Genomic DNA, 16537 nt, shown 5'->3' with positions numbered 1-16537 from the left:
GATCTGCCCATCTCAGCCTCCCAAAGTACTGGGATTACAGGCAGGAGCCACTGTGCCTGGCCTAGATTATAGCTATAACTGGACTCTCTTACCATCTCCTACACTAGCCATATTTTTTGACATAATATAATCGCCTAAAATGTGTTTTACAAATTTAGAACTGCCCAAACAGGGGCTGGGGTACAAATTCTAGAAGAGGTAATGACAAACTCTGCCCATACCTCTTAGCTTTTTGACCTTGTTTGTGAGGTCACAAGGGTGATGAAACTTCAAGAGAAAGAGCAGAATAAAGTGAAAAAGCAATCAGAATTGGCACCTTTGGTCTTAGCTAGTCCAGCTGTGGAGCTATGCGCATACACGGTGCTGTATGTATTCTGATGCATGGAGAATCAATCCTCTGTCTTGACATAAAGGAAAAGTCTGGGAGATTGTTTCATAGGCTCCTTTTCATTAAAACTGCCTTTTCCTTTCTTTTCTTTTTCTTTTTCTTTTTCTTTCTTTCTTTTCTTTTCTTTGCTTTGCTTTTTTTTTTTTTTTTTTTTTTTTTTGAGACAGGGTCTCGCTCTGTCACCCAGGCTGGAATGCAGTGGTGTGATCACAGCTCACTGCAGTCTTAACCTTCCAGGCTCAAGTGATTGATCCTCCCACTTCAACCTCCCAAGTAGCTTGGACCACAGGCATGTGCCACCATGCCTGGCTATTTTTTGTATGTTTTGTAGAGATGGGGTTTCGCTATGTTGCCCAGGCTGGTCTCAAACTCCTGGGCTTGAGCCATCTACCCACCTTAGCTTCCCAAAGTGCTGGGATTACAGGCATGAGCCACTGTACCCGGGCTTAAACTGACTTTTTTAAAAGGGAATCTTGGTTCTGATTTTCTATTTTCCTTTTCAAAAAGGAAGTTTGTATTATCTGTTTCCACAGTGTGTAGAATTTCCCTGATTACATTTTTCAAGAGCTGCCTTAATGAATCTGCTTTATTCATGTACCATCTGTGATGTAATTTACTGAATACTTTTTCTTTATATATACTCTCTGTTCTAAAACTTTAACGTATTTTAAAAAGCAAACATCAATCACAATCATTTACAGAAAATGGCATCATTAGCTAGTATCACTGGCTAGTGATAAGCAGAAGGTAATTGCAAAGTTTATATAAAACTAAATAGTATATACAATAAGTATGTAACTGTAAGATTTTAAAAGCTTAACTTGTGCCACCTTTTTCGCACATCAGTTGTACAAAAAACAGTACTAGTTGCAATAATTACTGGGTGTTTAATAATAGTTTCTGTTTTGTTTTAAAGACAATAATTCATATCAGCATGTAGTTTTCTAGCAGGTGTCAACAAGGTAGAAGAAAGAGTGGTGAGTTTGATTTGCACTCAAATATCATGGTAAATTGGTTGTATGACATTCGGTAAGCTGCTTAACTTCGCTGAGCCTCCATTTGCCCCTCCATGAAATGATAAGTCTACTTTCACCTGACTACCTCATAGGGTTGATGCAAAGATTAAATGAAATACATATGTTTTGTGAATTGTATGTATTTCTAAGGTACAGTTTAAATGCCTTAAAATAGCCACAATCCAAGCCTTGTTAATAGCCATAATCAAAGATGATCAATCACCCTTTTATTGTTGCTTGAATCTGAAGCAAATACCAAGAAACGCCTAACATACCCCACAATAGTGTGAATTTAAACGTAACGTGGTTGGTGATTGCCTCCTGTTTGGCTGTACGGCAGATGTGTGTTTAACTTTTTAACCAACTGCCAAACTGCTTTCCAAAGCGATTGTACCACTTTAAATTCCTATCTGCAGTTTATTAGCGTTCCAGTTGCTCTGCATTCTCACCATCACTTGGTATGGTCAATTAAAAAACATTTTTTAGCCATTCTAGTGTGTATGAAATGTTATCTCATTGTGGTTTTCATTTGTATTTCCCTAATGACTAATGTTATTGAGGATCTTCTCTTGTGTTTATTTGCCATCCTTGTATTTATTTTCTTTGGTGAAATGTCTGTTCAATATTTTTGCTTTATTTAACTGAGTGGTGGGTTGTTCATCTTACTGAGTTTTGAGAGTTCTTCATATATTCTAGATACAAGTCCTATATTTCACAAATATTTTCTCCCAGTCCATGACTCACCTTTTCATTTTTGTAAAAATGTCTTTTGAAGAGCAAACGTCATGAGTCTCACAGACTGCATTTAAGGTGTCACCCCAGGCTCAGTTCTCATCTGGAGGTTGACTGGTGTTAGATCTGCTTCCAGGCTCACTCAGGTTGTTACCAGAATTTATTTCCTTGTGACTGTAAGATCAAGGGCTCAGCTTCTTACCAGTTGTCGACCAGAGGCCACCCTCAGCTCCTAGAGGCCACCTGCAGGTCCTTGCCATGTGGCCCTCTCCATAGGCCCTTTCACAACATGGCAGCTTGCTTCTTCAAAGCCACCAGTGCAGAAAGAGAGTGAGTCTGTTAGCAAGATGGACTCTTTTTCTTTTCTTTTCTTTTCTCTCTCTCTCTCTTTTTTTTTTTTTTTTTTTTTTTTTTTTTTTTTTTGAGATAAAGTTTCATTCTTGTTGCCCAGGCTGGAATGCAGTGGTGTGATCTCGGCTCACTGCAACCTCCGCCTCCCAGGTTCGAGAGATTCTCCTGCCTCAGCTTCCCAAGTAGCTAGAATTATAAGTGTCTGTCACCACGCCAGGCTAATTTTTTTTGTATTTTTAGTAGATACGGGGTTTCACCATGTTCGCCAGGCTGGTCTCAAACTTCTGACCTCAGGTGATCCACCCGCCTCTGCCTCCCAAAGTGCTGGGATTACAAGTGTGAGCCACCACGCCCAGCCAAGATGGAGTCTTATAATGTAACATAATCATGGAATAACGTCTACCACCTTTCCCATATTCTACTGGTTAGAAGCAAGGCACAGGTCCCACATACACTTCAAGGGGAGGGAATTACACAAAGGCATGAGCACCAGGAGGCAGAGATCATTCGGAGCCACCTTAATGTCTCTCCACCATGCCACGGAATAGTTGTACTCTGACATCTTTTTTTGTTTTCAATTGACTTCTGGTCATTGCCAAACCTCCAGCTTCACAGGTCAGTGGTATCTCACATAGATGCTCTGGAGAGTCACCAGATGCCTAAAAGCATATCCAGAATCTCAAACAAAAGATTAAAACAGATCAATATACAAACTAAAAAGCCATACTCTGTTTTTTTTTAAAGCTTTATTGTAGAGTATTTCAAACACACACAGTAGAAGAACAGTATTATGAACCTTCCTGTGCCTGTCACTCATACCTAACAACCACTAACCCATGGCCAGTCTTGCACCATGCACACCTCCGTCTACTCTGTCCTCTTGGACGATTTGAAACAAAATCCCAGACTTCCTAGCATTCTGTATATATGTCTGAAAAAAAAGAACTCTGGTTTTATTAAACATAATCACTGTATCATCATCTTACCTGAAAAAATTAACAATAATTCTTTGATATCACCAAATATCCAGTGTTCCAATTTCTAATTATCTTATGTCATCATTTATATATAGCTTGTTTGAACCCAATCCAAATAATGTCCATACTTTACAGTAGGATGATGTGTTTTTTAAATCTCTTTCAATCTGCAGATCCCCCTTTCGTTTCTCTTTTTCTTTCTCTCTCTCTCTTTTTTGCCTTGAAGTTTATTTGTTGAAGAGATGAAAGATCAGGGTCCTTTTTTGGCAGGGGAGGGGAGTCCTGGAGAGTTTCCCACAGTCTGGAAATTGCTGACACACCACAATTTTTCAAAGTGAGCTTATTGCAAAATCAACTTTGTAAATACTCTTCAGATTTACTAAATGGCCTTTTTTCTCAGTAATTGCATCTTCTTTCTTTACTTTTCTTTCCTCCCTGCTTCCTGAATTCATTTCTCTTGATCACCTCTGAATCAATAACAAAAAGTTTTACAAAACTGCCATCTGCTTTTCCCTGGGGTTTATATCTTAAAACAAATTTTCCTCAATTGAATTCAAATTGAATAAGAACATTCAAAGCAAGGCTCCCTCATTAGACAGTTTGTTATTTCAAAGCATTTTCTATTTACTGTGCCTTATTTAGAATACAGTATAATCCTATGAAGGCAATTCTGTTTGTTCAAAATTGTGTATAATTGGAAATAATTGCAATTCCCTATCTGACATAAAGTCTCTCAACTTTTTTTATTAGAGAAATTTAATTTATTAGAAACATTGTACCATCTGAATCTATTAATGTAACATTTCTTTATGTTCCAAATTAATGAGGTTACATTGCCTCAAGAGATAATCACAATTTTAAATCTAAGTCTTAAAGATCATTCAACAGAAGTTGGCATTGATTTCTGTCTTTTTAGAAAATTTATTTTTATAACATCAATGTAATACATGCATATATATATATATATATATATATATATATATATATATATATATATTTTATTTGAGACAAGGTCTATCTCTGCCACCCAGGCTGGAGTACAGTGGCGCAATCTCAGCTCATTGCAACCTCTGCCTCCCAAGTTCAAGTGATTCTACTGCCTCAGCCTCCCAAGTAGCAAGGATTGCAGGCGCCTACCACCACATCTGGCTAATTTTTGTATTTTTAGTAGAAACAGCGTTTCACCATGTTGGCCAGGCTGGTCTGGAACTCCTGACCTCAGGTGATCCGCTCGCCTCAGCCTCCCAAAGTGCGAGGATTACAGGCTTGAGCCACCACGCCCGACTATTTTCAAAAGTCAGTAGTACTCTTAGCTTATAAAGAAAACTAGTGGTCCCTTTCTCTACCTTCTTCACCCCTGATTCTTATTCCCTGTAGGCACTCAACACTTGACAATCAACTTTCCATAATGTTGTTGAAGTCTCTCATCCATTGACATTGCCTTTCTTGTTTTCTCTGTCCTCGGGGGGATTCTATCTTTTTAACTTAACTTTTAACTTTAACTTTTAACTCTTTAACTTTTAACTCTTAGTAATTGTTGTGGTGTTTCTGGGAGAAAGTAGAGATAATCTATGTGTTCAGTTCACCATATTTAACTGATAGTCCTTGTATTTCTTTTTAAAGAACATTATTAGCTCACACCTGTAATCCCAGCACTTTGGGAGGCTAAGGTGGGTGGATCACAAGGTCAGGAGTTTAAGACCAGCCTGGCCACCATGGTGAAACCCCGTCTCTACTAAAAATACAAAAATTAGCTGGGTGTGGTGCTGAGTGCCTGTAATCCCAGCTACTCAGGAGGCTGAGGCAAGAGAATTGCTTGAACCCGGGAGGTGGAGGTTGCAGTGAGCCAAGATTGCGCCATTGCACTCCAGCCTGGGTGACAGAGCAAGACTCTGTCTCAAAAAAAAAAAAAAAAAAAAGAAAGAAAAACAACAACAACAAAAAAACACTATTGTGGCCACATATGTCTCTTTCCTTCTCACTGCAAGAATAAAATATCTCTATGTTGTTTGTAGCCATAGAGAAGAGGTGACAAGGGTGCTTAAAATGCACTTTGATATGAGAAACTACTTCTTTCTCCTGTCATCCATTTTTGAATCCCCTTCTTGGATTTTCACATTCTAGTTCCTTTGTTGAGAGTCTAGAAAGGTGTCAAGGTTGGCAAAAGATACAGAATTTTCTATATAAATGTAGCAGGCATCTTCCAGACTATCAGGATGGGGATATAATAGAGCTGCAACGTCCTTCCTCCAACCAGCTAAAAAGAATAATTTTGTGACTTGCTTTGTCTACCAAATTGATGGAAGTATATACTCAATTTCTCTCTCTGACTTGAAGGGGATGGGTCTTTGGCCTGGCTGAGCAATAGTGTTATCCCAGTCTCCTGGTTCGCAGGGGTGCTGTACTGAAGTGTGTCCCTCTTCCTCTTGGAACAGCACTTTTTAAAGCACTGTATGCCACTGTCTGTGAGACCTCTTCACTTCTGGCCTTTCTCCCTAGGAGGGACTATAGTGTTTGTTGCTCATCTTCAGCCCTAAGCACCACTTCTACATGCAACATTACATGCTGACTTTCCTCCCTTTGAGGCGTATGTCCCTCATCTCTTATTATACCAAAGAGGTTAGGGAGTGGCCTTGCAGTGGTATGCTGGTAAAGGTTTAACAGCTGGTCCTCCAGCAGGAAATAAGCCCTGATTTGTAGCATTTGCCAATTTCTGTCGTGGAAGCATTCTACCGTGGCTGATTTCAGGCTACCAACGTGACTTGGAGTTGGGAAGAAAGGTGTAAGGTGAGCCATGTGAGCAGATTGCAGTACATCATTGCCTTTGGGAACAGGGACTTGGGGTCTTCATTCAGGATTGCCAGACTCAAGGATGAAGCCATTTGCTGTTTCCATTGAGCTCCTCAGTTACTCCTGCCTATGTGTCTCAGCTGGGCTGACTCTGCTGGCTCAGTCACCTAGACTCCAGTCCGGGTCAAGACAACTCCCCAGTGCTCTGCGCTTGTCTCTTCTGTTGGCTAAAAATGTGTGTTCCCTGGTTTGATCTTAATTTTGTTATGTTTTTGCTCTGCTTTGATGTCTTCAGAAGAACCTCTTTAAAATTAGTTTCATGCACTGATGTGAAACTGATGGTATGTAGAGATTGTGTCTTATCCAGAAAGTTTCTTATGACTGATGGAAGGTAGCTGAGATTCCTCATTCTGCAGTTCTGTTAACAGTGTTTTCTTTCTCCCACAGCTGACAGGCCTGTCAGAGTATACGCCGATGGAATATTTGACCTCTTCCACTCGGGTCACGCAAGGGCCCTTATGCAAGCAAAAACACTGTTTCCCAACAGCTACTTGTTGGTAGGAGGTAAGAAGTGCATTTTCTTTTTGTCTAGAAAACTCTTTTATAATATGCTTTCTGAAAAGAGCCCCTTTCAGTTCCATCAGTAAAATCTCACATTGTTAATGCTTCCAATTCAGCCCATACTGGCTCTCTTGTTCAATGCCTGAAATTTAAAATGATGTTTGAAAAACCATAGGGGAAGTTACATCATGGGATTGTATAACCCTGATCCTCAGAGAGAGATGGGCTGATAGTACTACTAAGGGTAAATGCTTCATGTTTTCCATTAGTGCCTTTCTCCTAGTGTTTAAGGCTTGATCCAAATTATGTTTCTAAAATTTTCTAGAGGGATAAGAGAAGCAATATTATTCTGATTTCAAATCTCAAAGAACTGAAGGGAGTTAGGATGATGAAGAACAAACGAGGTCATTATCTATTTCTTTCGTGTGACCCACAGCACTTAGGACAATGTTGTGCTAACACTAGTGGCTTGTAACAGCCCCACTTAGTTGAATTTGTGGCAGTGTGTTAAAGACATGGAGATTTATATACTGAGGTAATCTTGGTTCACAACGAAGGGACCAATTTACTCACTGAGTCCATGGAAAGAGAAGGATCGTTAGATGTGGATTGAAATTTTCCTCCTCCAGGAGGCCTAACTATTTCAATTTGGCTAAAACGGACAGTACCTGACTCGGAAGACCTGTATCTCACTTGTGTAGCTTCTGGAAGGAGCATATTCATTCAGAGTAATCAGTTTTTGTGGCATATAAACTAGGCACCATCACATCTTACACCTCTACTGGGAGAAAAAAAAAGTACTGGTAAGAGACTACATAACTGTTTTTTAAAGCATTTTGTTACCTTCTGCAATTAAAAACCACTTGTTGTTTGTTTGTTTGTTTGAGGCGGAATCTCACTCTGTCACCCAGACTGGAGTGCAGTGGCGCAATCTTGACTCACCACAACCTCCACCTCTTGGGTTCAAGCAATTCTCCCACCTCAGCTTCCTGAGTAGCTGGGATTACAGGCACGCGCCACCAAACCCAGCTAATTTTTTTTTTTAAATATTTTTAGTAGAGATGGGGTTTCACCATGTTGTCCAGGCTGGTCTTGAACTCCTGACCTCAGGTGATCCACCTGCCTCAGCCTCCCAAAGTGCTGGCATTACAGGCGTGAGCCACCATGCCCAGCCAAAAACCACTTGTTGGACATTTAAGAGGAACTCTTCTGCAGATTTTGCCAAGGATGGTGACCACAGGACCATTGAATGGAGTTCTTTCCAGAAGGAAGAAATTGTGAAAGGCAACGGTTACTGGGCAAGTCATGCAGAGGGAACCCAAAACAGGCAGAGAACCCAACCCTTGCTTACCTCCCTTTAGCCTGAAAACCATTTCTTGAGAGAGCACTACCACCTGGAGTCTGGTCCTAGGCTACTGGGGCCCTGGAGAGACCTCTGCAGTGTTTGGGCTTTGGTCATTTGGGTGGCCTAAGTTTGGAGGTGGTTAGGTATGGGTCACAGTTAACAGGAACACTAGCTGTGGCCCTGTGTTATCACAACCAAGGTAAGATCAAAGGAAATGTGTAGCTTTCAGTATGTTCTTGTAAATTGGAGAAGGCAGTCAGTCAATATCAGTAGTTCTCTAGGTCGTTAGGCAACAGTGATTTAACTGATTCACTGAATGATTTCTTCATTCAACAACTTTTTTTTTTTTTTTTGAGATGGAGTCTTGCTCTGTCACCCAGGCTGGAGTGCAATGGCACGATCTCGGCTCACTGCAACCTCTGCCTTCCAGGTTCGAGTGATTCTGCTGCCTCAGCTTCCCAAGTAGCTGGGATTATAGGCACGTGCCACCATGACTGGCTAATTTTTGTATTTTTAGTAGAGACGGGGTTTCACCATGTTGGTCAGGCTGGTCTTGAAATCCTGACCTCATGATCCACCTGCCTCGGCCTCCCAAAGTGCTGGATTACAGGCACACGCCACCATGCCTGGCTAATTTTTTGTATTTTTAGTAGAGATGGTGTTTCATCATGTTGGCCAGGCTGGTCTCAAACTCCTGGCCTTAGGTAATCCACCTGCCTTAGCCTCCCAAAATGCTAGGATTACAGGCATGAGCCACCACTCCCGGCCCCTCCATCTAACAACTCTTTATTGAACTCTTACTATGTGCCAGGCATTTTTCTATACACTGGGGTTGTGGCCATGAACAAAATAGACTGTCTATGTCCTCAGAGAACTTGGAGTCTGAGGGAAAGGCAGTCATTGCCCACTAAACAGGTAAATATGTAGTAGTGGTACTATGAAGAAATATAGGATAAGAGAAAAGAGTGACTGGGTGGAGGAAGGAGGGATGTTTTAGGTATAAAGGTCAGGGAAGACCTCTCTGAGGAGGTGACATTTGTGCAGAGACCTGAATGAAATAAAAGCACTCAAAAGCCAGAACATCCGGTCTTCCTTGTGCAGCGTTCTCACCAGGCAAGACGACAGTGTGGGGCAAGCAGAGAAGACATGGTGACGTGTTAGTTTTTTGATTTGTGTATCTTAAGGAGGCTTTCCCTAAAAGCACAGATGATTCAATACTCAGAGAAATTAATATGGGCAGAAGCCAGGAAATAAAGCAGAATAAAAGGAGAAAAATTTCAGTAAGAAATCCTGGACTTTTTAGCAGCTATAGCAAAGGGAGCTACACAGTCATTCTATCACTCTCAAAATCTAGAAGCTGAATTGTGCCATCAGGAAGAACTAGTTTTTCCTGCCTGAGTTCTGAGATAACTGTTTCAGAGGGTCACTGTGTAAGGGGCATTGAGTAATCCAAAGAACAATGTCCTCTATAGCAGGTATACAAAGAAATTCAGATATTCCCTCAATGGCTATTACATGGGTTGTAGAAGCCAAGGGCATATTGAACTACTAGGATGACCACAAGACTGTATCCTTTGGTAAGTGACAGGGACTGGAGTACAGAAAGAAAATAAAACAATACAACATGAAGCTATAAAGAAATAGTACGTAGACTTCTGGGAACAGTGACAGAGTAAGAGTGAAAGCTGGGCATGGTGGTGCATGTCTGTAGAGCCGGCTACCCGGGAGACTGAGGCAAGAGGATCACCTGGGCCCAGGAGTTCAAGGGTATAGTGAGCTATGATCGTACCTGTACATAGCTATTGCACTCCAGCCTGCACAACACAGTGAAACTTCATCTCTAAAACAAACAAACAAGAAAAACACCAACCATGGGCAACACAAACAATAATAAATAATTTCAGTGTGTTCTTTTCTTTGTAGATTTCTTACTCTTATTATCTCACATAAAATAATCGAATGGTAATACTATGAAATATCTTCTAACCACTCTGTTAATAAAATTCAGTGACATCCTGGCTGGGCGCAGTGGCTCGCACCTGTAATCCCAGCACTTTGGGAGGCTGAGGTGGGTGAATTATCTGAGGTCAGGAGTTTGAGACCAGCCTGGCCAATGTGGTGAAACTCCGTCTCTACTAAAAATCCAACAAAAAATTAGCCTGGCATGGTGGTGCACGCCTGTAGCCCCAGCTACTCAGGAGGCTGAGGCAGGAGGATCACTTGAAACCGGGAGGTGGAGGTTGCAGTGAACCGAGATCGTGCCACTGCACTCCAGCCTGGACCACAGAGTGAGATTCTGTCTCAAAAAAAAAAAAAAAAAAAATTCAGTGACATCCTATATTTCATATGTCTCCATTAATTTAATATTTGATCCCAAGTCTGTTAAATGGAATCTCTAACCTCCTGTGTATAGGCAGACTGCTATGGGGGCATGGTATAAGAGCTCAAATCCTAAGAGTGGCATTGCTGTCAGGGTGTGATTTCCCAAATGGTGAATGCCTTTTGGTAAAATTGTAAACAAAACAAAGTGCAATCTTCCTTGATGTACATAGTAATTGCCTTCCTCTAAAATTCTGTGTCTATCATAACTGTTGCAGAAATACTTTGTGATTGTATGCAAAACAAAGGCAGATTCTAGACTCAAATAATTCTATTTTTCTAAGTTTTTTATTTAATCATTTTTTTTTTTTTTTAGAGATAGCGTCTTGCTCTGTCTCCCGGGCTGAAGTGCAGTGGAGCGATGACAGCTCACTGCAGCCTCAAACTCTTGGGCTCAAGTGATCCTCTGGCCTAGGCCTCCCAAAATGCTGGGACTACAGGCATGAGCTAGCACACTCAAGCTCAAATAATTTTAAATATTATGCAGGGACTTTCAGAAATCTTGCAGGATGTGGGAAAATTCTCATATGGAGCTGCCACATGCATTGCAAGATGTCTAGCTTCATTGGCCCCTGCCCACTAAATGCTGGTAGCTGCCTCCAACCATTATGACAACTGAAGATGGCCCACAGATTTCCAAAATGCTTCCTAGAGGATGATGAAATCCTTGTTGAGGACCACTGTCTTAGACTAGGAGTCGTGAAATTTTGTTCCCCACAATCTCTAAAGGAATTTTGAAAAAACTGTATACCTTCTTATACAGCTTAAAGTAGACGTCTAAAATTTAGATATCAGGCTGGGTGTGGTGGCTCCCGCCTGTAATCCCAGCACTTTTTGAGGCCGAGGCAGGCAGATCACAAGAGGTCAGGAGTTCTAAACCAGCCTGGTCAACATGACGAAACCCCGTCTCTACTAAAAATACAAAAACTAGCTGAGCATGGTGGCAGGCACCTGTAATCCCAGCTACTCAGGAGGCTGAGGCAGGAGAATCGCTGAACCTGGGAGGTGGAGGTTTCAGGGAGCCGAGATCGCACCACTGCACTCCAGCCTGAGTGACAGAGCGCGACGCCATCTCAAATAAATAAATACATAAAATAAGTAAATAAAATTTAGGTATCTGCTTCTTAATTTAAGTAGTTATAAAAGATGTAGTTTCTGGAATATTGTAAGTATTAACCTTTTTACAAATTCATAAACTTTATTTTTTAGAGAAATTTTAGGTTCACGGCAAAATTGAATGGAAAGTACATAGAATTCCTGTATACTCCTTTCCTGCACAGGCACAACCTCCCCTGCTATGAATATCCTGCCCCAGCCTGATGCATTTGTTACAATCCATTAACCTACATTGACACATTGTTATCACCTAAAGTCCATAGTTTACATTAGGGTTCACTCTTAACGTTATACCTTCTATGGGTTTGGATAAAATTTTACATTGTCCAAACTCATAGCTATACATTGTATAATGACAGGTATCCACAATGATAGTACCATACAGATAATATTTTTACTGCCCTAAAATTCCTCTATGCTCTACCTATTCATCTCTTCCTCCCTGTAACCCCTGGCAACCACTGTTCTTTTTAGTATAGTTTACTTTTTGTAGAACATCATATAATTCGCATTATACAGCATGTAGCTTTTTCAGATAGGCTTATTTTACTTCATAATATTCAATTAATGTTCCTCAATGTCTTTTCATGGCTTGCTAGCTCATTTCTTTTTGGTGCTGAATAATGTTCCATTGTCTGGAGGTACCACAGTGTATCCATTCATCTGCCAAAGGACATCTTAGTGGCTTCCACATTTTGGAAAATATAAATAAAGTTGCTATAAGCATCCGTGTGCAGGTTTTTGTATGGACATACATTTTCAGTTCATTTGGATAAATACCAAGGAGTGTGATTGCTAGATTGCAATCTAGCAATCTAGGTAGGAATATGTTTAGTTTTGTAAGAAACTGCCAAACTGTTTTCCAAAATGGCTGTACCAGGAGCGGGTATAGCCCAGAGGTAGAGCATTCGACTGCAGATTGAAGTGGCTGTACCATTTTACATTCCTACTAGCAATAAATGAGAGCTCCTATTGCTTCATGTCCTTGCCAGCATTTGGTGGTATCAATGTTTTCAATTTTTGCCATTCCAATAGGTGTGTAGTAGGTTGTTTTAATTTTCAATTTCCTAGTGACATATGATATTGAACATTTTTCATGTGCTTCCTGGCCATCTGTAGATCTTCTTTGGAGAGGTACCTGTTAAGGTCTTTAGCACATTTTAAAAAATCCAGCTGTTTGTTTTCTTATTGTTGAGTTTTAGAGTTCTTTGTATATTTTGGGTAACAGTCCTTTATCAGTTGTATCATTTTAAAATAATTTCTCCCAGTCTATGTCTTTTTTTTTTTTTCAAGACAGAGTTTCACTCTGTTGCCTGGGCTGAAGTGCAGTGGCACGACCTTGGCTTACTGCAACCTCTGCCTCCCAGGTTCAAGCGATTCTTGTGCCTCAGCCTCCCAAGTAGCTGGGATTACAGACATGTGCCACCACACCTGGCTAATTTTTGTATTTTTAATAGAGACGGAGTTTCACCATGTTGGCCAGGCCAGTCTTGAACTCCTGATCTCAGGTGATCCGCCCACCTCGGCCTCCCAAAGTGCTGGGACTACAGGCGTGAGCCACCGCGCCCAGCCCCCAGTCTATGCCTTGTTTCCTCATTCTCCTAACATAGTCTCTTGCAGAACAGGAGTTTTTAATTTTAATGAAGTCCACCTTATCAATTGTTTCTGTCATGGTTCATGCCTTTGGTGTTGTATCTAAAAAGTCATTACCATACCCAGAAGAAACCAATCTGGGTTTTCTTCTGTAGAGTTTTATAGTTTGATATTTTACATTTACATATAGTTTGGCATTTACATTTGATTTTTTGTGAAGGATGTAAACTTATGTCTAGGTTAATTTTTTCTTTCTTTTTTTTTTGCATGTGAATGTCCATTTGTTCCAGCACCATTTGTTGAAAGGTCTATGTTTGCTTGCCTTTGCTCCTTTGTCAAAGATTGGTTCTCTATATATTTGTCTGGGTCTATTTCTGTTCCATTGATGTATTTGTCTGTTCTTTTTGCCAGTACCACACTGTCTTGATTATTGTAGCTTTATAGTAAGTTTTGAAGTCAGATAGTGTCAGTTTTCTGACATTTTCTTCTCCTTCAATATCAAGTTGGTTTTTCTAGATCTTTTTCCTTTCCGTATACACTTTTATTTTTATTTTTATGTATTTTTTAAGAGAGAGGGTCTTGCTCTGTCACTCTGAGGCCCTGCTTGAGCTCCTGGAGGTAAAAGTCACAAAAGTATTTGTCCCCATGGCTTCTTGAACTCTTAGACTTTGTCCACACTGAGGTGCCAGCGATTTGTCAGTTTAAATTTTCCTATCCCAGCACTGGTTCCTGGGGAGGTAGCTTTGCTTGTGGGTTTCTGCTTTAGTAAGCTAATATTCTCTCTATCTGCCTGTTACTCTCTCCAATTTTGGGAGTAGTGGTTTGCCCTGTGACCTCAGTTCTCTGACGGATCTAAGAAGAGTTGTAGATTTGTCAGTTAGTTCGGTTTTTACTTGTTGTCAGGACCGAGTGGCCACTTTTAAGCTCCTTACATACCAGACTGGAAACCAGAAATTCAATATCGACATTTTAAAACAAAATTGTGGGCCGGGCACAATGGCTCATGCCTGTCATCCCAGCACTTTGGGAGGCCGCGATGGGTGGATCACTTGAGGTCAAGAGTTCGAGACCAGACCAGCCTGGCCAACATGATGAAACCCCATCTCTACTAAAAATACAAAAATACTAGCCGGGCGTGGTGGCGTGCACCTGTAGTTCCAGCTACTCGGGAGGCTGAGGCAGGAGAATTGCTTGAACCCAGGAAGCAGAGGTTGCCATGAGCTGAGATTGCACCACTGGACTCCAGCCTGGGTGACACAGCAAGACTCTGTCTCCAATAAATAAATACATACATAAATAAAAAACAAAATTGTTACCCAATCACTTTAATGCATCTATTGGCATCTAAATACTGTAATGCTTTGAAACATCATCATAAATTTACAAAACATATAACAAGTTATTTTTTAACTTTTAAATATTTATACATTTCATTTTTTCTCCTCAAACTTATATTTTTATTCTGCTTCTTTCCCATAATTTTTCCTAATGGGATATGTTTTAATGTTTGCAAATCTTTTAGAGATCACTGTATCATACTTCTCTGAAACAAAAATATGTATATAAATTAGAGCATAACTAACCAAAGCACCACATTATATATACTTTGATAAATAATTAATAACCTAAACATAAATTTGGACAGCAATGTATCTCTTAATGAGATGAATAGTATGTACCTGTAGATGTACTTATGGATGAATATAACTTACTGCTAAAATTAACATCAATTTTTTCCCAATTTTACTTGTTATAGTTATAAGTGCTGAAATATGTTGTCCATGCAAATGTGTAGATAGAATGGAAGGAGTTTGTTACAGTGATGCCACTCAATTATTTGAACTTCTGAGTTATTTACCAAAAATAACAACATAATTTATTACTATTATTGCCATCAAAAGTAATTTTAATGGTCTATCGAGTGACAATTTGTTAAGATCCTCCTTCAAATTTGTTGCAAGCAATGGATTAGAAATGACCTGACCTGCAAAAGGATTTGTTGCCAAGCTATTAGAATCATTTGCTTTTTCTCTTTCTGGGAATTCTAACAAAAGGCTATATCAAGACTTATTAAATGACTCTTAATTATATCCCTTATTGTTTTACTTGAAAGCAACTTATTCAACTAGATATAGCCAGAAAGGGTTGGGGAAATGGTAATATTAGTAATTTAATTATGCCATTGCCAATCAAGTAATTTTTGATAAAATGTTTTTATCGTTTGCTTACAACCTTTTTTAAAAAACAAAATCTCAGGGCTACAGTTTTAGATTACTAACTTTGCAGAAAACACCATCCAACAGAATGGGCAAAACCAGTCCTCATTGTCAAACCTACTAAAAACCTACAAACCAAGAAAATGTCTTTTCAATTCAAATGCATTAATGTATTTTCAGTTCAAATATATTAATGTATTTTCAGTTCAAATGTATTAATGTATTTCAAGAAGCTTTATAAAAACACTGGGAAATAAATGATAGAATGGATTGTGTAAAATAAAATCAGTCAAGATTAAAATAATGTAGATCTAATATAGTAAGTTATAAACAAGACAAGACAGTAAATCAATTCACTTAATTTGTAGTAATGCAATGTAATTTACAGATAAAATTATGTGATATTTATAGGAAGAAGCATATGATTTTTAAAAGGCATGTTATTCCTTCTCTAAATATTGGCACGTGTGTGTGTGTGTGTGTGTGTGTGTGTGTGTATCAAATTGTAGTGTTTGCCTTTTGGAAATCATCAAATAAATACGAAAAACAGAAATAGTTATCTTTAGTAGATACTATGACTAAACTTTTCCTATATATTTAAAGATAGAAAGGGGGCATATATTATTTAAAAGTAATTGATCTGGAGGCAGATAATAATTTGATTTTTTGTTATAAAGAGGTAGAAAATAAACATAGAGAATGAGATGAATTAGGATGACTTGTAAATAGAATAAATATTTTATGATGTAAGTTGATAACGCAGGTTTTTAACTTCCTTTTTAAATAATGCATATGAAGTCTATAAAAAATTATGTGAATGTTTTACCCATGTATCTATTCCAATGTATCTCAAAAAATTTGATAATTCTAGAAAAAATTCTAGTCACATTTCTAAGAAGCAGCAGTACCAGCCTATATAGCTTTGGTTTATTGAAGTGATTTTAAAGGAAATAGCTGGAAAAAAAAATGCTTACTCTTAACTACAAGAGAAAAGCCATTTTTAGGATTCAATACAAGTGTTAAGAATAGCTGAAAAAATGCTTACCCTTAACTACATGAAAAAGCCATTTTTT

At 39.3% G+C, this 16537-nt stretch overlaps 1 protein-coding gene across 9 annotated transcripts in view; it reads left to right on the top strand.

The window, feature by feature from the left end:
• The window catches only part of PCYT1B (phosphate cytidylyltransferase 1B, choline), a 114945-nt gene that overhangs the window by 58842 nt on the left and 39566 nt on the right, over window positions 1–16537 (top strand). For all 9 annotated transcript variants that reach the window (XM_074030245.1, XM_074030241.1, XM_005593194.5 and 6 more), the window contains one exon: window positions 6702–6818. In XM_074030245.1, the coding sequence (XP_073886346.1) occupies window positions 6702–6818 (117 nt within the window). The remainder of the gene's footprint in view (window positions 1–6701; window positions 6819–16537) is intronic.

The sequence above is a fragment of the Macaca fascicularis genome, chromosome X (genome assembly GCF_037993035.2).
Source record: "Macaca fascicularis isolate 582-1 chromosome X, T2T-MFA8v1.1".
Lineage (NCBI taxonomy): Eukaryota > Metazoa > Chordata > Mammalia > Primates > Cercopithecidae > Macaca > Macaca fascicularis.
This window is presented reverse-complemented; position numbering and strand designations above follow the sequence as displayed.